This window comes from Argopecten irradians, chromosome 6 (genome assembly GCF_041381155.1).
Source record: "Argopecten irradians isolate NY chromosome 6, Ai_NY, whole genome shotgun sequence".
In the NCBI taxonomy this organism is placed as follows: domain Eukaryota; kingdom Metazoa; phylum Mollusca; class Bivalvia; order Pectinida; family Pectinidae; genus Argopecten; species Argopecten irradians.
In genome coordinates this window covers 2,945,541-2,968,827 of record NC_091139.1, presented here as the reverse complement: position 1 = coordinate 2,968,827, position 23,287 = coordinate 2,945,541, and the positions used below count along the sequence as shown (strand labels likewise).

The 23,287-nt window shown below is 35.4% G+C and overlaps 1 protein-coding gene across 4 annotated transcripts; it reads right to left on the bottom strand.

The window, feature by feature from the left end:
* Nucleotides 1–1,806: 1,806 nt before the first annotated feature.
* LOC138324727 (uncharacterized) lies at nt 1,807–23,011 on the bottom strand. Of its 4 annotated transcripts, none has more exons than XM_069269833.1 (2): nt 22,877–22,957; nt 1,807–3,196 (listed from the first exon to the last, which is right to left on the bottom strand). In XM_069269833.1, the coding sequence occupies exon 2, from the start codon at nt 3,079–3,081 to the stop codon at nt 2,068–2,070; it is 1,014 nt and encodes a 337-aa protein (XP_069125934.1). In that variant the 5' UTR covers nt 3,082–3,196; nt 22,877–22,957; the 3' UTR covers nt 1,807–2,067. The 4 variants fall into 4 exon arrangements, 3 of the variants coding, with proteins under 3 accessions (XP_069125934.1, XP_069125932.1, XP_069125933.1); XM_069269831.1 differs by lacking the exon at nt 22,877–22,957 and adding an exon at nt 7,017–7,165; XM_069269832.1 differs by lacking the exon at nt 22,877–22,957 and adding an exon at nt 6,922–7,024.
* Between the last annotated feature and the right edge of the window lie 276 nt (nt 23,012–23,287).

Sequence of the window (23,287 nt, the reverse complement as noted above, 5' to 3'; positions counted from 1 at the left end):
ACTCATTGTGCATGCACCAATAGGAAAACAAATTATTCTTCATGCATTTTTGTGTTAATTAAACACATATTAACACAATTATACATCTGTTATTGTTCAAATGATGGGTATTGTTGATGCTTTTTCGACGATAGAGGTTCCTCAGGAACTTCAATTATTGTCACATTTTGTTCATTTTATATATTACACTACCGGTATATATGCAAAAACAAATATTAAAACAAATCTGTTTTCACTCGCCCTATTGCAGCTACCGGTGGTCTTCAGGGAATGTTTATTGACCATCAATACATTGTTAACATTTGATCAATAAACATCCCCTAAAGAGCAGTGATACATGTAGCTGCGAAAGCACTAGGGAAGGCAGTTTTGTTTCAATATTTGTTTTTTCATATTTTGTTCCATTATAAGGACATACTACATTTTTTACACTATATATTTACATTTTATCACTGCGACTCCCATATTACCACATGCCCTCCACCTCTGGGTCGCAAGTTCGAATCTTATGTGGGGCAGTTGCCAGGTACTGACCGCTGGTCGGTGGTTTTTCTCCAGATACTCCGGCTTTCCTCCACCAACAAACCTGGCACGTCCTTAAATGACCCTGGCTGTTAACAGGACGTAAAACTAATCAAACCAAAAAATGTGACTCCCATTACTCTAATGATAACCTTGATCTGCATTATGAGCCAATTAATGCAGCCTAGAGCGTAGTAATATCTACATAAATAGATGTGAGCCTTATTTACTGACACCATGTTAGTCCGCGCGGGAAAATTGACAATGTAGTCGAATGAACCAATTTGGTTATGAAACTTATAAAAAAAATCTTTTGAATGTCTGGATAATTGAAATTAAACTGAAAAGCTATTGGAAAACATAGTAATTTTGTTATCTTTTCAATTTTTATAGGGACTATTTTTTATCACATTGAACTTGGCTGTTGAGGTTAAATGGCTGAAGCAGGAAATTCAAATGTTCACTCGAATCTTTTTTATGTTTTTTCTTTGCACTAGAAAGTAAAATGTAAATATAAAAATTAAAGGATTGTTAACTTGCATTTATTGGAGATATAAATGCAATCTGGGTGGCAGATAAATATTCATAGCGCCCTAACGGGCGCTATTCTATCTATATGCCGCCCAGATAACATTTATAACTTGAAATTAAGTTATATCAAAGAATATTTATAATGATCTCTTAATATCTTTGGTACAGCAGTTGATGAAAGTCTATACTTGTAAACATGCCATCATTTTAAATTAGAAGACATAGAAGTTATGATTATTGCCGAACGGAAGTCAGAGAGTTCATGACCCGTTCTTGGAAGAGTTCAGACAGACTTTACATAGTTACGATAGTCACACGACGTTCTCGGCAATGACGTTATAATGTCGGTTATCTTCGGTTTGTTTCACTAAATCATCATCGCTCATCTTGATTTCGATTCAGTCCTGTCTCTGCATGATTTACAACATGATTATTTTTTCAACATTCTTCTAAATCATGAAAAAAATTAAGACAGATACAGATATTGGGACTTTAAATTTATCAGCTTAATTACTAGTAACATTATACTTATCAACGCCTTCTGAACAATGCTAAACAGATACATTAATTGTTAATTCTCATAACGTCTTTATGTTTCATGGCCTCATCCTAATTAATACACAGTAGTTGACTATCACCACTATGCCAAGTGATAAAACAGTGACAAGAACCTTTACTGTCACAAAGATTTTCACCGGGAATGTATTGATTGTTTATTATGCTAATTTTGTTCTATAATTAACTCTGAGCTAGGGTCATTTAAGGACGTGGAAGGTTTATGTGGTGGAGGAAAGCCAGAGTACCCAGAGAAAAACCACTGGCCTACTGTCAGTACCTGGCAAGTGCCCAACATGGAATTTGAACTTGTGACCCAGGGTTGAATGGCTTGTGGCAATATGTGGAGACATCTTAACCACTCGGCCACCGCGGCTCTGTATTGACAGTGGCTCATTAAGTCTGTATTGACACAAACAGTGGCTCTTTAAGTCTGTATTAAGGAACTGATAACAATAGTTAGTCACTTTCCTCCATTTCTCTTCTTCTTCCAATTCTTATTAATTTATCAATGTGTTCAAAACATCTGGCATGCTCTTTATTTTCTAAGAACCTATCATACCTCAGTCCTTGTATTAAAGACAACTCGTTTGGACAAAGTTCTCTCTCATTTATACCAGGATCCACCCACACCGGGACAAACCTCCATAACTTCTCAGAACTTCTCAACTTTTGCAAGTAGTTAACCAATCCAGCTTGTGACAGAAAAATTTTCATAGTGTCCCTACAGAACATTTCTGTCACAAAAACAAAAGTGTATATTGAGGATTTCATTGCTTCATCAAATGAGTCAAAGGTTGTCTGCCCTATTCCGACATCATCCATCAATACAATTTTGATGTCCCGGGTATTCACATGTTGGTAAATGTTATCTCGAAATTTTTCAGCTTCGGTGTAGTCTTCCTGGGAGTACAGAATATAAATGTCAATTTTCTTGCTCTTTGACTCCCAAGCTTGCATTCTTGCATTCTGGATATCTGTTTCCAGATGGTCAAGAACAGTATTCCTGAGGAGCTGGAGTAATTCTTCAGCTTTTTCATTTAACTCCAAACCTACATCATGAAGAACTGACGTCACTACTTCCTGGTAGTTTATAGGGGCTAAAATGTGATTGTTACTCAACTTCATTAAAACGTCAGTCAAGGTATTCATATCTGAAACATCCTCCTCACTTATCCTTCTTTGAGCTAGCAGGTTACTGGCTATTTTCTGTATGTCACTGATACTGAGTTTCAATGTGTTGTTTACTCCTTTAAAACATTGTGTTTCAGCCATTTGAATCTTGTCCCTGGTCTCATTACCCACCTTGTCTATGCGTTTATCTCTTCTTTGCAGTGTGGTGGGTTTGATTTTTTGTTTTCTAAAGCTAAGATTTGGTCGTAATGAGCCATTGGTATACATTTTATAACCAAACAAACCAAGGCCTAATATTCCAATACCAACGGCTGTAGCAGTGGTTATTTCCCTTGACATGACTGGTGAATCAGTTATCTCCCTTGATATGCGAGTCAGTAGGTCATGACTTTACATTTTTCATTGAATAGTCCAATCATAATCCACCATACACATTGGCCATGGAAGGAGTTACCTTAAACACATGAAAATAAAATAATATATATATTTTATGCTAATTATTTAAACTTGTTTATGGTTTATCTGGAACATTGAATTAATGGACACTGACAAGTCATCATGATAACATATATTTCTGTCTTGTGAAAGAAATTAAGATGCATATAAACTCGAGTACATTTCTTGTTCTAGTTCTGCAGTTATGGTATGCCAGTTGGGCGAGTGTCATGGTTTATGTATTGACATGAATCCATATCGACGATAACAATGTACATTGTACAACAAGCTAGATCCCAGAGGGATCTTGGCGCCCACCAAAGAATGATCTATGTTTGTCAATGGAACGAGGGATCTTTTTCCTGCTTTTCAAACTTTTTTAAATATACTACATATAAAATTTCAGACAGATTGCTTAGGTACGTTCTAAGAAACAGCGGTAACAAACTTCAACAATGAAATCGAAGATGGCGACTGGTTGGTTATATTGTTGACTGATAGGTCCCAAATGGCATTATGCACAACTAGGGCCCTAGGGGAACCTATATATGAAATTTGAGAATGATCCATTCAGTACTCTTTGAGAAATAAAGGTAACGAACTTTAAATATCAAAATCCAAGATGGCTGCCAGGCGGCCATCTTGTTGACCGATCAGTCCCAAAATGCAATATGCATAACTAGGGCCCTAGGGGAACCTACATATGAAATTTGAAAAAAAAAATCCCTTTGGAACTTTCTGAGAAATAGCAATAACAAGAATTTTTAACGGACGGACGGAAAGATGGACAGAAGACGTACTAAAAAAAGTGTATGTGGAATAGAGGTGGTAGAGAGGGGAAGTGTGTGTGTGCTCAGCGGTGTGAAAGAATTAAGGTTATTCATTAGTTATCTTTTTTTGTTAGATTTTAATACATCTGTAAGATTAAAAGTATTAAACGATATAATAAAAGAGGGATACATAGCTATTGCCTAGAGTGCACCATTCTCTGCGTTTTTCTTCACAGAAGTATGAAGAAAAAGAATCTATCAATCAGAAAGACAGATTTAGTATGAAAACAAAATATATTTTGATGATAAATGCTATTCTCATTAGCTAAAATCACTTAAGTCATCCTTGATACTCCAGATTTTACTATCACTGATAACTTATATCCACCCTGGACTATATATCTCATAGTACAAGAGATCCCAGAGGGATCTTGGCACCCACCAAAGAATGATCTATGTCTGACAATGGGAAGAGGGATCTTTTCTCTGCTTTTCAAACTTTTGCAAACATACTACATATAAAATTTGAGACAGATCGCTTCAGTACTTTCTGAGAAACAGCAGAAACAAACTTCAACGATCAAAATCCAAGATGGCTCCTTGGTGGCCATCTTGTTGATTGATCGGTCCAAAATCGAAATATGCACAACTAGGCCCCTAGGGGAACCTATGTATGAAATTTGAGACAGATTCATTCAATACTTTCTGAGAAATAGCGATAACAATCTTTAACTATCAAAATCCAAGATGGCAGCCTGGCAGCCATTTTGTTGACCGATCAATCCAAAAACGTGTTATGCACAACAAGAGCCCTAGGGGAACCTACATATGAAATTTGAGAAAGATCCCTTCAGTACTTTGTGAGATATAGCGATAACAATCTTTAACTATCAAAATCCAAGATGGCTGCCTGGCGGCCATCTTGTTGACTGATTGGTCCCAAAACGCAATATGCACAACTAGAGCCCTAGGGGAACCTACATATGAAATTTGAGAAAGATCCCTTCTGTACTTTCTGAGAAATAGCGATAACAAACTTTAACTATCAAAATCCAAGATGGCTGCCTGGCGGCCATCTTGTTGACCGATTGGTCCCAAAATGCACTATGCACAACTAGGGCCCTTGGGGAACCTACATATGAAATTTGAGACAGATCCCTTCAGTACTTTCTGAGAAATAGCGATAACAAACTTTAACTATCAAAATCCAAGATGGCTGCCTGGCGGCCATCTTGTTGACCGATTGGTCCCAAAATACAATATGCACAACTAGGGCCCTAGGGGAACCTACATATGAAATTTGAGACAGATCCCTTCAGTACTTTCTGAGAAATAGTGATAACAAGAATTGTTAACGGACGGACGGAGGGACGGACGACGGACCACGGACAAAAAGCATTTTGAATAGCCCACCATCTGATGATGGTGGGCTAAAAACTGGAGGCAACAGAAGGTAATTTAGTCCTTTGATGTACATGTACAATAAGAAAGAGCTGTATAATAGTACACTATGGTTGACTATGTGGAATTTAAGTGTAGCGTCGCTCTCTCTGTAGTCTTCAAAGGCAAATTTTACAAGCTTGTGTTTGTTTTTTTTTCTATTAAGCTGCCCTCAGTTTTACTATGTGAAAGTCCAGGGGTGCATATTTATATGAATATATATTAACATCAGTTATAAGATTGCAAAGCCGCACATAGAGAAGCATTACTAACCATAACGCATGTGTGACAATAGAGATTCCATTACATCCCATTACCCCTTGGACTTTAATTGATTGCATTGTGTCCCACGGGAAAAGTCTTGACCCCAATGTACAGCCATGTTTTAAGTCTCGTTATTAGCACAACGAGATGTCAATTATTTTGTATATACGAAACGTGACATCAGGATAAGCTTTGGAATTACTGTAGTTTTGAATTACTACACATAGACAAAAATGACGCAATAAATGTACTGATCTCAAAGATATACTCCATGGCACCGACAGCAGTGACATCACAAAACATGATGCCAAAAACTTCCTGCACATTTTTGATAATGTAGAAGAACAGGTAAAATACACATGATTCCTGTTGAAAGCCCGGCCAGGAATTGATCGAACCCTTGTCTCTTGTGTGAAAAACTACAGCTCTACCGACTGAGCCAAAGAAGCATGCTTTGTCAGCTGAGTGACGGTTCTGTATTTAACACTATGTACAAACCACACCTACCAGTTGATTCTTTTACACTACTCCCCCTGTTTTTCTTAAGATTTCCACCTTTTATGAGTTATTTAGTTGGGTGCCAATGTAGAAAAACAGGGAAAATACACATTCCTGTTGGGTGACCCGACCAGGAATTGAACCCATGTCTCGGGCATGGAAATCTACCGCTCTAACTGACTGAGCCAAAGAATCATGCTCCGTCAGCTGAGTGACCATATTTAATAACACACATTGACCCGCTTTTTTTTAATAACATGGCATGTTGCCAAGTTTTTCATATAAACAAGATAGATTTATTCCGGTTGGATTATTTCAAATCCTTTTCAACCTTTGATATTCTGTGTATGTGACTTTGTTAATGAAATATACTAGTACATTTTATGTACAAATGTAGTTAATTATATATAACCTCGTAGATAAATGTATACACCATGTTCTACTATATCTTCTGCTCTAGCAGAAAAGATATCATTTTTTGGTAGACTTTTCAGTCAGAAGGTGCTATCTTTTCTACAACAGTACGTATCGCTATTATTTACATGTAGCTGCGCTCTTCAGAGACTTTGCCTTAAATTCATATGAGTAACCCATGGAGTATCGAGGATGAAACTGAAAGTATTTGAGTGCTCGTCGAACGGTGCTGTTTACTTTCATTTTCGACCAAATACATGTATGGCGATCCGACATTGTCCTGGGGCCTAGATATAACTTAATGGGCGCTAATATAATCATTGGCTTATATAATTAGCCTGATTAATAATAGTAATACTTTTTACGTTACGTAGAATATTCCACAGTGATAAAACATAGTGGTAAAACATAAACTGCTGGAAAAAACAATGGACGTGGTCAGGTGAAACTTACCCAAGTTTGTTTGTTGGGATTTCCTCTTGTCAGAGTCATTTAAATGTTTTGAAACAAGCATTACCCATTTAAGCGTTCAGGTGACATGATAATGTACTTTCGGTTTTGTTTCCATTGATACAATAAATCTTGAAGGCTAAGTTCAAGTATCGTAATATACTTATCATTTTTAATATCTATTGTAATTGCATATATGCATTGTAATGTATATACCGCATTATTACAGTCCATTTTTCGCAAATTTGATAGCGAGTGGTACGACGAATCACCGAAACGGAGCAAGATTCCGGAAATCATCAGACATGTATAACGTGTTATATCGACAAAAATGTAACACACTTGGTATTTTACCATTCTACTATGACATCCTTTATGCGCATGTATTTGTGGCACGTGTACATGTAGGGTATACATATGAGAAAAAGGTGACATACATACAATAAAATTAATGTACTTCGAAAATAACAGGGAAAGAGAAATGGTCAAACACAAAAAAGTCATCGGCATTTGGATGTAAACTATATACAGAAAAGACATATTCAGTATTCAAAATTATGTTCTTTAACATTAGCATGTAGTATACTCTTAGACTGAACATGCACATGTACCTGGATCTGAATAAATAATTATTCGATACCACTTTATAGGAATAGTAATGGAAGCGCGGCTATATAAAATGATGTATACAGTGTAATGACAATCATCCGACAAACATTAAAAATCTGACAAAGTTAAAAAAAAAAATAAAAACAAATAAAAAAACATCATGTTTTATTAAATATTTTCTTTTATCGAGTACATGTAGCTTGTTAATGCTGTCTTAACATCAAGTTTAACGATAAGTAAACTTATAACTATTAAAATCAATTTCACATCAGTATCACAACTACAAGTTCAGTTAAGGTTATCTAAATTTAACTATTAATATTGTAAATTTTGACACAAAGTTGTTTGTATGCATATATTGTGTATATATCTGATAATTTAATGAAGGCAGAATGCATATATGTTAAACTTAAATATATAAGATTTCTTAAAAACATTAATTACCTCAGAAAATATATACCGATGGCCTAAGATGAGGTTACAACACCAAACATATGCAAAATTTCCTTCGTAATATATGATAACAATGGAGAGTCATTTCGCTGTTTTACCGTCTGCCGCAGTGATAGTCAACTACCGCGCGGTATTTAGGACGACGGGGAAAACATAAGACGACCCGCGTTATGAAAATTAACATTTTATTTATTTTAATTAAATTGTTTAGGAGGTGATAATAAGTGTAGCATTAACGTTAAGTTAATAACTTTTGCCACTCGACAAAATTATTAATCTCGTGAGACATTCCCATTTTAAAAATCAAAAACCGTGTATATATCTGATAATTTAATGAAGGCAGAATGCATATATGTTAAACTTAAATTGATTTCAGAGATATTTCTGAGAGTTGTCAGCCTTGTCAGGTTCTACATTGAAGGGGCAAAATCATAATTCATCTATACACACAATTATAAAGTACATGTATAGAAAAGAAAAACAACTATTTAAAGGCCCACTACCTTTCCGGAGCAAAATATAAAGATTTCTTAAAAACATTAATTACCTCAGAAAATATATACCGATGGCCTAAGATGAGGTTACAACACCAAACATATGCAAAATTTCCTGCGTAATATATGATAACAATGGAGAGTCATTTCGCTGTTTTACCGTCTGCCGCAGTGATAGTCAACTACCGCGCGGTATTTAGGACGACGGGGAAAACATAAGACGACCCGCGTTATGAAAATTAACATTTTATTTATTTTAATTAAATTGTTTAGGAGGTGATAATAAGTGTAGCATTAACGTTAAGTTAATAACTTTTGCCACTCGACAAAATTATTAATCTCGTTTTACATTCCCATTTTAAAAATCAAAAACCGTTTCGGAAAGGTAGTGGGCCTTTAACATTCGCTTCAATTTTTTTGCACAACAACCATCCTTAAAATTCCAGTGATTACTATCACTGTCGTTATATCCAACCCTGGAATATATATGCCACCACTTTTTGGATTTAAAGATTTATTTTACTACGCTGAATAAAATTAGCCATAGTAAAAGTTGGTCCTTTGATGCGCTCTAAGTTAAAAGTGGATTTTAACACGGGAAAACACCCACCTAAAGTCACAAATTGCACTATGATGCAACTTTGTGGCCATCTTATAAATTATCCACTACAATTAACAAATTACTTTTTCCCAAATAAAATCATTTATATATCAGATGTGAAGGATATGAATTCAGAGCCTTCATATTTTGATATTTTAACTTTGGATTTTGAAAACGGTCACCTTTTAGAGCCGATATGTGTTACGCCTCTTTTTTTTTTTTTTTTTTTTTTATTTTTCAGAAGTTTTCAAAATGTAAAAATTACATTAGATATCAGCACACAAATCATTCATAGTCTTCATTCACTCATTCATCATCATCATCATCATCATAGTACATATATTCACTCAATATACAACGTCATTCATTAATCACCATATCCCACAGTAGCAAATTATATTTGATTACCATTATCACACTCAGTAAAGTTACAGCTTTGCACACTAACATTATCACTCAGTTCGCATCATCATTACCATGATCATCATCATTGTCAAAATATCCTTACTACATGTATTTTAATATCATGATCAATAAATTTAAATCTTATATTTTGATATCATAATCAAAGTTATTACATGTCCTCTTATCCTCAAACATAACATTATATATGATATCACCCACAAAGACATCATTAATAGAGAACGATAATTGTATGAGGTAATCACTGTACATTTTACATGTAAGCATCCAAATTGATCTGAATGAGTTTTATTTTTTAAAATATTTTTAATTGATTTGTGTACAAACAAACAGAACAAACATACCAAACCTAATTAGGAGAGAGAGAGAGAGAGAGAGAGAGAGAGAGAGAGAGAGAGAGAGAGAGAGAGAGAGAGAGAGAGAGAGAGAGAGAGAGAGAGAGAGAGAGAGAGAGAGAGAGAGAAAGAGAGAGAGAGAGAGAGAGAGAGAGAGACTGATAGACAGAAACAAGCAGACAGAGACAGACACATAGACAGACAGACAGACAGAGACAGACACACAGACATGTAGACAGACTGACAGACTGACAGACAGACAGACAGACAGAGAAAGAAAGGTGGGGTGTAACTATGAGACATCAAATATTCAACATTGCAAGAAAAGCAAAAGCAAAATTTGATTAATTGTGGCAATAATATTCAAGGTCGGGAAGATAAATAAGCAAGAGAATTGAAAAAAAAACCCCAAAAAACAAAAAACAAAAACAAAAACAAAAAAAAGAAATCTGGGCAAATAATGTATACCTTTTACAATGCTACCAGTTTTTCCCATTTCTTCCAATTCTTATCAAACCTTTCTTTAGCAGAATCACCTTTACTAGTAGCTATATATTTTTGTACCCTATAGTGGTCCTTGATAGTGTTGATTAAAGCATTTATACTTAAGGAGTTATGCAGACATCTCATCTTGTAAATATAATGTTTGATTATAATGAGAATTTCATTATCTATCCCATTATTTTTCAGATTCTGTGAAAGAAGACCAAATAGATATGATTCTTTATTAAAACTGAAGGGAATGACGAGTGCATCTAAAAGATTTTCAAAAGTATAAAGAAGGTTCTGAACCTCTTGACATTCCCACAGCACATGTATAATAGTCTCAGTTTCAGAATTACAGAGAACACATAATGGAGAAATGACAACATGAGATTTAAAAAGTAGAGAGTTTGTAGTAAGAATATGATGATTCACTCTATACTGAAACCATTGAAGCTTTGTATTTTTAGTGATAGTGAAAGGAAGTTTGAAAATTTTATTCCAAGTAGGATTGTCAAAGTCAAAAGTCTTATTCCATTTTTTCTGTCCAGTTGGAATTACATTATTTTTAATAAGAAAGTTGTAAAAGTGTTTAGATCCTTTGGACTTCATTAGAAATAATTCCAGGTTGATTGGAATGTAAGGATATACAACATTAGCATATGGGAGAGCTGCATTGGCGCAACATTTCTTGACTGCGGATAACACACTTAGATAATGTAGAAAATTACTGTGAATTTGATATTTTTGAGTAAATTCATCAAAGTTAAAAAAAAAGTACCTGCAGTTTTATCCTTCACTAGATCTTGTATCACTATAACTCCTTTCTGATACCAGTCCTTCATAAAAATATTTTTTTTTCCTATAGTAATTTCATCATTGTACCAGATAGGGGTTTTCATATAAAATTGATGTTTGTTAACATTCTTCTTGTAACTAGAATGCAGATGCTGATAGGCTTTAAATACATCAAACCAAAAACTATTATTACATTTATTTTGACACATTCTTACATATTCAAGCCCACAGTTAGCTAACAAATCTATGTTTATATATGTTTTGAGAATCACTTGCCATTTAGATGTACTAAGAAGAGCTCTTCTTATCCAACTGACTTTGAGAGAGTCAATGAAGGCCTTAATATTTACCATTTTAAGTCCTCCTTCAGTATAGTTTTGTATCAAAATATCCCTTTTAACCTTATCTATTTTACTATCCCATAGAAATTCATAGAGAACAGAGTTAATTTTGGAAAGAAATTTTTCATCTGGGTTTGGCAGAGATATAAATAAATGATTAAATTGGGAAATAAGTAGTGATTTAATTATATGTATTTTGCCAATTGGAGTTAAAATTCTCCTATTCCATGATTTTATGAGAGATTTAAGTTTTATCAGTTTTTTGTCAAAATTTAACTTGGGTATCATATGCAGATTAACATGATAGTCAATTCCTAGAAGAGTGAACCTCTCTTGCCCCCACTGAAGATCTAGTTCTGGAAGAAATGTATCCGAGCTATATTTTTTGCTTCCGATCCATACCACTTGAGTTTTCGAAACATTCATTTTAAGTCCTGATATATTAGCAAAATGTCTTAATTCTTTTATTGATTCCCTAAGTGATTTCTCTGAACCATCTAGTGCCAGTGAGGTATCATCCGCGTATTGCGATAAGAGTATTGGACAGCCGTTAATATCAATTCCTTTTATTCCTTCATTATGTCGTAATTTAATTGCCAAATTTTCTGCACATAGAATACATATATAAGGAGCGATAGGGTCGCCTTGACGACAGCCTCTTTTAATTGGAAAAAATGAAGATAAATTCCCACCTTGATTAATAGTAGCACTAGCATTGTTGTGAAAGGTTTTTACCCAATTTATTATACTGTTCCCAAAACCAAAAAAATGTAATACTTTTTCTATAAAAACCCAAGAGACCGAATCAAAAGCTTTTTCAAAATCAATCATTAAAAACATACCTGGAATATCATTTTCTTCTGTATATTGCATGACATCATAGACAAGTCTGGTATTTTCGCCAATATAACGCCCCTTTAAAAACCCAGTCTGATCATTATCAATTATTTCATCCAAAACTGATTTAAGTCTACGAGCTATGGTACCTGATGCTATTTTATAGACAACATTCAAAAGAGTTATTGGCCTCCAATTTTTTATGAAATGTCTGGATTTATCTCCCTTAGGGATACATGAGATGATACCTTGTCGTTGCGAGATAGATAAAATGCCAGAAAGATACCCTAAATTGATCGAGCGCACAACAAAATTACCTAAATATTTCCAAAAACATTTATAAAACTCTACTGTAAAGCCATCTATACCAGGACTTTTGTTATTTTTCATATTTTGCAAAGTTTTCCCAGCTTCTTCCAGTGTTATTAAGCCCTCCATATTTTTTGAATCAATATCACTTATTTTTTTAACATTAAATGGTTCTAAAATGCTATCTAAATTAATATCTTCTAGATTGCTATTAGAATCATACAGCTTTTTATAAAAATTGAAAACTTCTTGCAAAATTTCATCCTGGTTTGTTATTACTTTCCCATCATCTAATTGTAACTTTGGTATAATTTTAGATGTGAAATTTCGATTTTCTAAATTGAAAAAATAATTAGTAGGTTTCTCCCCTTCTTCAATCCATTTAGCTCGAGATCTAACAATACTCCCTTTAATTTTCTTTTCCCTTATCAATTGTAACTCTTTCTTTTTAAGTTCTAAATCAACTAAATTTGGTTCATCTTGATCCTCTAATGCCTGAATTGCCTTCTTAAGATGATCTTCCCTAATATTCTGCTGTTTTTTCTTATACGAGGAGTATGAAATAGTTTTCCCCCTAATTTGCATGAGCAAGGTTTCAAAAAATAGCTGGTCATCAATAGTAAACTGTATATCTGAATCTGAAATGCTAACTATGTTGGACTGATTATAGACTGGAAGACAGTACTGCAATTTTGTCTCAGAAATACATTTTTTTACAAGATCTAAATATTCAATGTCCTGAAGGAGACTATTATTGAATTTCCACACCCCCTTTCCCGGTCTAAATTTTTGAAATTGAAAAGATATTACAGGAAAAGAATGGTCAGAAAACGATAACCAGAAGCAATACTCGTTTTATTACAGCTTGAAATCAAATTTTCGGAGATGAGAAAAAAATCAAGACGAGCTTGTCTCAAAGGTCTATTCTTCCTCCAAGAATACCTTCTGATATTTTCATGTTGTTCTCGAAAAATATCGGTTAGATTAAAATAATGAATTATTTATAATACCTTTTCTCTGGCCTTAGGATTGTTAAGATTTTTATAGTTTTTATCATAATCAAGCTTGGGATCCAGCACTAAATTAAAATCACCACAAATAATTGAATGTTTATTATCAAATTCTTCCAAGGTTTCATTCAAAATGTTATAGAATTCGGGACTATCCCTGTTTGGACCATAGATATTAATCAATTAAATTCTGAACGTTTCAATTTCAACATCTAAAGCCAAAAAGTTGCCTGAATCATCTTTCTTTTCCTTAAACACTTTAAATTCAAAGTTATTTTTAAAAAGAATTACAACCCCTCTTGCATTCGATTTGAAAGAGTTAAAAAAAACATTGAAAGCCCCACTCGTTTCTAATAATGTGTTCTTGTTCCTTAGTAAAATGAGTGTCCTGTAAGCAGATAATGTTACTATTTGTCGATCTAAGGTAGGAGAAAACATCTTTTCGTTTTAATTTATCCCCCAGACCCTGACAGTTTACTAGTTCCCAAAACCAAAAAAATGTAATACTTTTTCTATAAAAACCCAAGAGACCGAATCAAAAGCTTTTTCAAAATCAATCATTAAAAACATACCTGGAATATCATTTTCTTCTGTATATTGCATGACATCATAGACAAGTCTGGTATTTTCGCCAATATAACGCCCCTTTAAAAACCCAGTCTGATCATTATCAATTATTTCATCCAAAACTGATTTAAGTCTACGAGCTATGGTACCTGATGCTATTTTATAGACAACATTCAAAAGAGTTATTGGCCTCCAATTTTTTATGAAATGTCTGGATTTATCTCCCTTAGGGATACATGAGATGATACCTTGTCTTTGCGAGATAGATAAAATGCCAGAAAGATACCCTAAATTGATCGAGCGCACAACAAAATTACTTAAATATTTCCAAAAACATTCATAAAACTCTACTGTAAAGCCATCTATACCAGGACTTTTGTTATTTTTCATATTTTTTGCAAAGTTTTCCCAGCTTCTTCCAGTGTTATTAAGCCCTCCATATTTTTTTAATCAATATCACTTATTTTTTTTTAACATTAAATGGTTCTAAAATGCTATCTAAATTAATATCTTCTAGATTGCTATTAGAATCATACAGCTTTTTATAAAAATTGAAAACTTCTTGCAAAATTTCATCCTGGTTTGTTATTACTTTCCCATCATCTAATTGTAACTTTGGTATAATTTTAGATGTGAAATTTCGATTTTCTAAATTGAAAAAATAATTAGTAGGTTTCTCCCCTTCTTCAATCCATTTAGCTCGAGATCTAACAATACTCCCTTTAATTTTCTTTTCCCTTATCAATTGTAACTCTTTCTTTTTAAGTTCTAAATCAACTAAATTTGGTTCATTTTGATCCTCTAATGCCTGAATTGCCTTCTTAAGATGATCTTCCCTAATATTCTGCTGTTTTTTCTTATACGAGGAGTATGAAATAGTTTTCCCCCTAATTTGCATGAGCAAGGTTTCAAAAAATAGCTGGTCATCAATAGTAAACTGTATATCTGAATCTGAAATGCTAACTATGTTGGACTGATTATAGACTGGAAGACAGTACTGCAATTTTGTCTCAGAAATACATTTTTTTACAAGATCTAAATATTCAATGTCCTGAAGGAGACTATTATTGAATTTCCACACCCCCTTTCCCGGTCAAAATTTTTGAAATTGAAAAGATATTACAGGAAAAGAATGGTCAGAACGATAACCAGAAGCAATACTCGTTTTATTACAGCTTGAAATCAAATTTTCGGAGATGAGAAAAAAATCAAGACGAGCTTGTCTCAAAGGTCTATTCTTCCTCCAAGAATACCTTCTGATATTTTCATGTTGTTCTCGAAAAATATCGGTTAGATTAAAATAATGAATTATTTATAATACCTTTTCTCTGGCCTTAGGATTGTTAAGATTTTTATAGTTTTTATCATAATCAAGCTTGGGATCCAGCACTAAATTAAAATCACCACAAATAATTGAATGTTTATTATCAAATTCTTCCAAGGTTTCATTCAAAATGTTATAGAATTCGGGACTATCCCTGTTTGGACCATAGATATTAATCAATTAAATTCTGAACGTTTCAATTTCAACATCTAAAGCCAAAAAGTTGCCTGAATCATCTTTCTTTTCCTTAAACACTTTAAATTCAAAGTTATTTTTAAAAAGAATTACAACCCCTCTTGCATTCGATTTGAAAGAGTTAAAAAAACATTGAAAGCCCCACTCGTTTCTAATAATGTGTTCTTGTTCCTTAGTAAAATGAGTGTCCTGTAAGCAGATAATGTTACTATTTGTCGATCTAAGGTAGGAGAAAACATCTTTTCGTTTTAATTTATCCCCCAGACCCTGACAGTTTGCCGACAAAAACTGTATTTCAGACATCTTTGCAAGTCACTTTTGAGTATAATCGATCCACCCCAAAGTAGAAAGAAATACGGGACATAACAGGAGTAAGACACAGAAAACAGTACAGAAAAGAAAAGAAGCATAAAAACGTATACATCAGTCACAGATACACTAAGGTAAAGTCGTCGACTACTACCTGTGTTACGCCTCTTTGTGAAGAATGCATCACTAAGTTTTGATAGCTTATGTAAGATCCTATTGTAACTATGACAATTGTGTTTGATTCGAAAATATAAAAATCAATGAATTTTTCAAAGATTCTTTTAATATTTTCAGCTCTATGACACTTCCATAGTTGTTTCTACAGTTTATCGAGACTTCGTTATTTTTCACTTTCAAAAACAGGAGCAGACAATTAAGTATTTTTCTTCAGTTACAAAACTTACTTATTTTACTCCATTACCACCATTGAAAAGTTAGAGCTTCTTATTTTACTTCAAGTTAAAAATATAAAAAAATAACTAATTGCATCCCGAAAAAAATCGGTGGCACTATATCCTATATGGAATGAAGTCGGCAAAATAAATTATTTTATATTATTTTTTTGTGTTAATATATTAGACACATATATACATGATTAAACATCAATTCTTGTTCATATGCAGTGGAGCATTTTTTGAGAGACTTTGACTTATAGCCAGTATTGTTGTTCTGCTGTCTTGTTAGACTTTCATTGGTGTCGACATTGTTTTTCACGTAAAAGCCTGTCAATGCTATCGAAGCACCTGGTATACTTTTTATCCACCAAAAATCTATGGTAGTGTAATCCCTCTAATGAAGAAAATTCAAGTGGGCACTTTTCAGACTTTTCAATACCAGTATCCACCCACACAGGCACAATTCTCCAGAGATTTTTAGAACGTCGAAGATCTGCAAGTAGGCCAGCATCGCCAAGGAAAACTTTCAAGTCATCATTGCAAAATGTTTTCGTCACAAACAGAAACGTGTACAATGATTGCCCCCATCCTTCTTCAAACGCTCTGAAGATAGTCTTCCCTTTCGCTATCTCCTCCATTAAGACGACATTTACATCCTGTGTTTTAATGTTGGAATAAAGGTAATTGCGAAATGTTTCTACTTCCTCGAAATCATCTTCAGAATACAGAACATATATATCCATCCTATCGTTATCCGACTCCCAAGACCGTTTGTGTCCTTCTTCAATCGGCTCAATTTTAGGTTTTACTGATCTTTTAAGGCTATATACTTTATAGCCAACATAGGCTAAACCAAGTCCCAGAATCCCTGCACCAATAGCCTTTGACATGATTAGAATATACTAGTTATCTCCCTTGGCTTGGCATCGACCAACGCAGGCTACAATCAGTAGATTAACTCCCTTTATAACCAACAAAACTGGAAAATATGAATATATGAATGAAATAAGGATAATCGGTTTAAAAGAATGTAAACAAGGACACATTGCATATCATGCATATTATTATACTTCACTTTCATTTAGAATGTTCTCATTGGATTATAAACTTGACCACACGACATTGAACAAATAAGCTATCTCCCGGGAATCGGGAGGCGGGGAAAATTTACCCCTGGCCGAGAGAAATAACCCTTCAGGGAAATGAGCCCTTGAAAGCTCCGCATGTTGTAACGTTAATACAGACTGGTTAATTTGTTAAAGATAATGATTACTCCCCAATGCAAATAATGAGTACTCCCTGAACCGGATGTAGTGAACCGGATGTAGTTATTACACGTGGTCAATACACAGTGCAGTTAAACAAGTTGCTGTTTGTTCTATCTAATGATACCTAAGGCAAGAACGCTACATAGTGTCAGAAGTGGGATGGAAAACACACAAACATTGTAAGGTATCATTTGACTGTATGTTTATGTGACAATCGAAAGGAAAAAATATACAAACAATGTCAATTCCGTCAACGTCACAAGGCGCCCGCGCTTCAGCCCCAGCTAACCCAGTTCATGTTAACATACCAGCTTTCAATATACCATTCCCTCCGAAATTAGATCTGAAATCTAATCTTACTCAGTCATGGAAGCGTTTTAAACGTGTATGGGATAATTATGAAATAGCTACGGGTTTGTCAACAAAAGATAAAAGCCTAAGAACTGCTACATTTCTCACATGTATAGGCCCTGACGCCCTGGAGATATTTGAAGGGTTTGAATTTGAAACTGAAGATCAATCAAAGGACATTGAAGTTGTTGTACAGAAATTTGACACTTTTTGTGTTGGGAAAACAAATGAAACATATGAGAGATATTGTTTTAACAAGAGAGACCAAGAACAAGGTGAAAGCATTGATACATATGTCTCTGCCTTACGCAATTTAGCGAAAACCTGTAATTATGGTACCCTAGAGGACAATCTCATCAGGGATAGAATGGTCATTGGAATCCGAGATAACAACTCAAGGAAAAAACTCCTTCAGGATGCCAAATTAACATTATCTTCATGTATTGATGTGTGCAGAGCTAGTGAAAAAACGTCAAAACAACTACGAGAGATCACTCAAGAGGAGGTACAAGTTGTAAGGCGACAACAGTCGAAAGGGAAAAAACATGAAAAAACTTTCGGTAGCTCAAAGCAAAAACCTAGTGAATGTAAATTCTGTGGACGCATCCATGCACACAAAAAGGAAGCATGCCCAGCATGGGGCCAAAAATGTCACAAATGTGGGAAAACCAACCATTTTGAGGTCAAATGCCCATCACAGAAGTATCAACAAAAGAGAAGGCAGAAAAAGGTCCATTATGTAGATCAAGAAGAAAATCAAACTACTGATTCCGAGTCCGAAGATTACATGTATAGTATAGAAGAAGTAAATGCCTGTGGTACTAGACACAAAAAGAGAATAAACGCATTGGTAACTATGGCAGGGAAAGATGTCGAGTTTCAACTAGACTGTGGAGCAACAGTGAATGTTCTACCTTCAGAGTTATACTCGTGCTTATATAAAGATAAAACCTTGAAATATCTCAAGCCGTCCAAAGGAACCTTGGTAATGTTCAACAAAACACAGGTAAAGCCTGTTGGCAAGAGGAAATGTCTTGTCAAGAATCCTAAAAACAAGAGAAAAATATATCTTCGAGTTTGTAGTGGTACAAGGGGAAGTTAACCCTATACTTGGGTCACAAGCGATCCAGGAAATGAACTTTATCAAGGTTAACAACAATGTTATCAAGGAAGGACCAGGACAAATAAATCAGATAGACAGCATAATGGCCACAAATACAGAAGATGACCTAGCTAAAGCCTTTCCAAAGGTATTCCAAGGAGAAGGAAAGTTAGATGGCAAACTACATTTGGAAATTGACGAAAATGTTCAGCCAGTCAAACAACCTGCAAGGAAACTACCCATAGCATTGAAGGAAAAGGTCAAAAGGGAACTAGACACCCTAGTTGAAAAAAGGGGTCATCTCGCACGTGCAAGTACCGACTGATTGGATATCATCCTTGGTCGTCGTATCAAAACCGTCCGGAAAGATACGCCTTTGCATTGATCCACAGCCCTTAAATAAGGCACTCAAAAGGAACAACTATCCTACACCTACTATAGAAGACATCTTGCCGGATCTACAGAATGTGAGACTTTTTACAGTTGTAGATGCCAAAAATGGTTTCTGGCATGTAGAGCTAGATGAAGAAAGTAGCTTGTTAACTACTTTTGGAACACAGTGGGGACGCTATAAGTGGAACAGAATGCCATTTGGTATAGCCCCTGCACCAGAGGAATTCCAACGAAGAATAGACCAAGCCCTAGAAGGTCTTGAGGGCATTAAGGCCATTCATGATGACATTATTGTTTACGGATGTGGCAATAGTGACGATCAAGCTAGACTTGATCACGACAACAAACTGTTTGCGCTAATGCAAAGATGTGAAGAAAGAGGTGTTTGTCTAAACAAGGACAAAATCAAGTTAAGACTAAACGAGGTCACCTATATGGGACACATCATCGCGTCAGATGGACTACGCGCTGACCCAGACAAAGTAAAGGGCATTGCCGAAATGCCAACACCTAGAGAAAGAAAGAAGTCCAGAGGTTACTAGGCATGGTAAATTACGTACAGAAGTTTGCCCCGTGTCTCTCAGAGACAACAGCACCACTAAGAAAACTCCTAAAGGATGACAGCGAGTTTGTGTGGGATGCTAATGTACATGGACGAGCATTTGAGGACATTAAAGCAATACTTTCAAGTGCTCCAGTGTTGAAGTATTTTGACCCAACAAAGGAAACTGTCCTACAGTGTGATGCGTCCCAGTCAGGTATGGGAGCATGCTTACTACAAGAGGGTCATCCAATCTGTTACGCATCAAGGGCGTTAACTCCTACAGAGGAAAACTACGCTCAAATTGAAAAAGAACTCTTGGCCGTTGTTTTTGGCATGGAACGATTTGAAAATTACACATATGGAAGGAAAATCCTAGTCGAATCGGACCACAAACCTCTAGAAATCATCTGTAAGAAGAGTCTAGTAAGTGCGCCTAAACGACTTCAGCGCATGCTGCTGAGGCTGCATGGTTGTATACAAACCAGGCCCAGAGATGCACATGGCTGACGCATTAAGCCGAGCTTTTGCGCCATACGAAAAAACGCGGGAACAGAGATCACGATCGGAACGAGACATTGAAAACTGTCAACCTGGTGCAGCATCTTCCGATATCACCTGAGAGATTTAAGCAACTACAGACTGCTACAGAGGAAGATGATGAACTTACTCAGTTAAAATCTGTGATTCGGAGAGGTTGGCCAGACAAAAAAGACTCACTTCCTGAATGCCTAGCATTTTATTTCCCCTTCAGGGAAGAACTGACCATTCAAAATGGTATTGTCTTCAAAGGAGATCGAGTCGTAATACCACAGAGAGTACGAAGAGAAATGATTGAACGTGTTCATTCATCACATATAGGCCTACAGGCATGTCTCAGACGTCTCAGAGAATGTTTATACTGGCCGAGGATGAACAGCGACGTACAACAGTACATAGAGAAATGTGACATTTGCAACTCTTACAATGATGCACAAGGGAAAGAACCGTTAATGAGTCACGAACTACCGTCACGACCATGGGAGAAAGTAGGCAGTGATCTTTTCGAGTTCAACCAGAAGAACTATCTGATAACAGTAGATTACTATTCAGACTTCTTCGAAGTAGACCGTTTACACAATAAAACGGCAAAAGAAGTAATTACAAAGTTGAAACGAAACTTTGCGCGCCATGGAATGCCAGATACGCTCATTACTGATAACATCCCTCCGTTTCAAAGTACAGAATTTCAAAATTTTGTAAGGACATACGAGATACAACACACCACAAGTTCACCGTATCATCCAAAATCTAACGGGAAGGCTGAAAACGCAGTCAAGACAATGAAGCGACTGATGAGAAAGGCATTGGAGGATAAATCAGATCCCTACTTGGCATTACTTGAATGGAGAAAACACTCCAACAGAAACACTAGGCGTGTCACCTAATCAACGGATCTTTGGCCGAAGGACAAAGACACTATTACCAATGTCGACCACATTGCTGAAGCCTCAAGCTTCCAATGATGTCTCTGAACGCTTACAAAAACGGAAGGAAACTCAAGCGAAGTATTACAATCGAACAGCGAAAGAGCTGTCAAACCTGAAAGATGGCGACACTGTCCGTATCCAACCAGTTTTAGATCGCAAAGGAGAATGGACAAAAGGAAAGGTTGTGGGAGAGCCGGTTAATATCCGCTCATACAAAGTTGAAACGGAAGATGGTAGAACATATCGACGTAATCGAACATTCCTACGCAGGACAAAAGAACCTTTTCAAACATCTGAGGTTGAACTACCCAACACACTACAACAACAAACCCAACAACCACCAAGGGAGCCCAAGGAAATGCCTTCGCGAGAATCTGTGCCAGATCCAATTCCGTCTCCAGCTGCTGAACCAACCAGAGTGTCGACTCGAGAGTGTCCAAGAAGCCAGCATACCTGAGTGAATACGTGACAGCTGTTTACTGGGTGTGATTTCGCGTTCAAGGCAGTGCCTTTATTAATAATTTTTTAGTTCAGTTTAGTTATCGTTACTAGTTCATTGTGTTACAAACTAGTCATTGTGTTAAATCTAGTCATAAATAATGGACACAGTTAAATTGGTTAAAAGTGATTTATTTGGACTCAATAATGCATAGTGTAATTGCTAGTCATAATTCTAATTACAAGGCACAAACGCGTTATGAACTGTAATTTCTTTACTTGGGAGTCACTCAAATATTAACACTGTTAACTTCTTTTTAGAAGGGGGATGTAACGTTAATACAGACTGGTTAATTTGTTAAAGATAATGATTACTCCCCAATGCAAATAATGAGTACTCCCTGAACCGGATGTAGTGAACCGGATGTAGTTATTACACGTGGTCAATACACAGTGCAGTTAAACAAGTTGCTGTTTGTTCTATTCTAATGATACCTAAGGCAAGAACGCTACACATGTGACTAGAAGAGGACGTCGTTGGACCACGCCAGTCAAGGAACAATGACAACATTGTTGATTATTTTTTCTGCAATCCGACTAATCCTTTTTAACCAGAGATTTAGATAGCTTGTTGATGTTGAATATAACAAATTTATGGATTTATTTTAATTTTGTTCGGCGTAATAAAATAATTGTCCCCCGTGTGTCTGGATACACCGATCTTAATAAGATAAAAAAAAAAAAAACACTGCCATCCCGAATGGGAACGACCAACGTATCATATAGGTTATGACGATATTATTTGGAATGATACTAACCTTCTTGTACTGCCAAATTTTATATGTACAGTGTATATTGTAGGCCAATGATTTCAATTAAGTTCTACTTTCGGTTTGACGCAGCCGGTGAAACGTGAAAAATGACCCACCAAAATAGTACCCAGGAGAACAAAGATATACCTTAAAATAAAAAGATTAAAAAATCATGCTAATATATTAATTCAAATTACTTGTATACAAGATTCCACAACTTAAGAGAGCTTTACTTATCTTTGTGCCTTGTGAACCAACGTGTGTCGCTACGTGCACTAGGGGATGGATTATTCCATTCATTTATTGTCATCCAGGAAATAGGTAAAGGAGAAACACCTGAAACTGTGAAATAGTCGAAATAATGAATTGTTCGAGGCCCGTATTGTGTTAATTATTCCACAGTTTCAGGTGTTTCTC

Excerpts from the sequence above, each read along its gene's own strand:
- LOC138324727 (XM_069269833.1), bottom strand. The coding sequence starts at position 3,081 with ATGTCAAGGGAAATAACCACTGCTACAGCCGTTGGTATTGGAATATTA.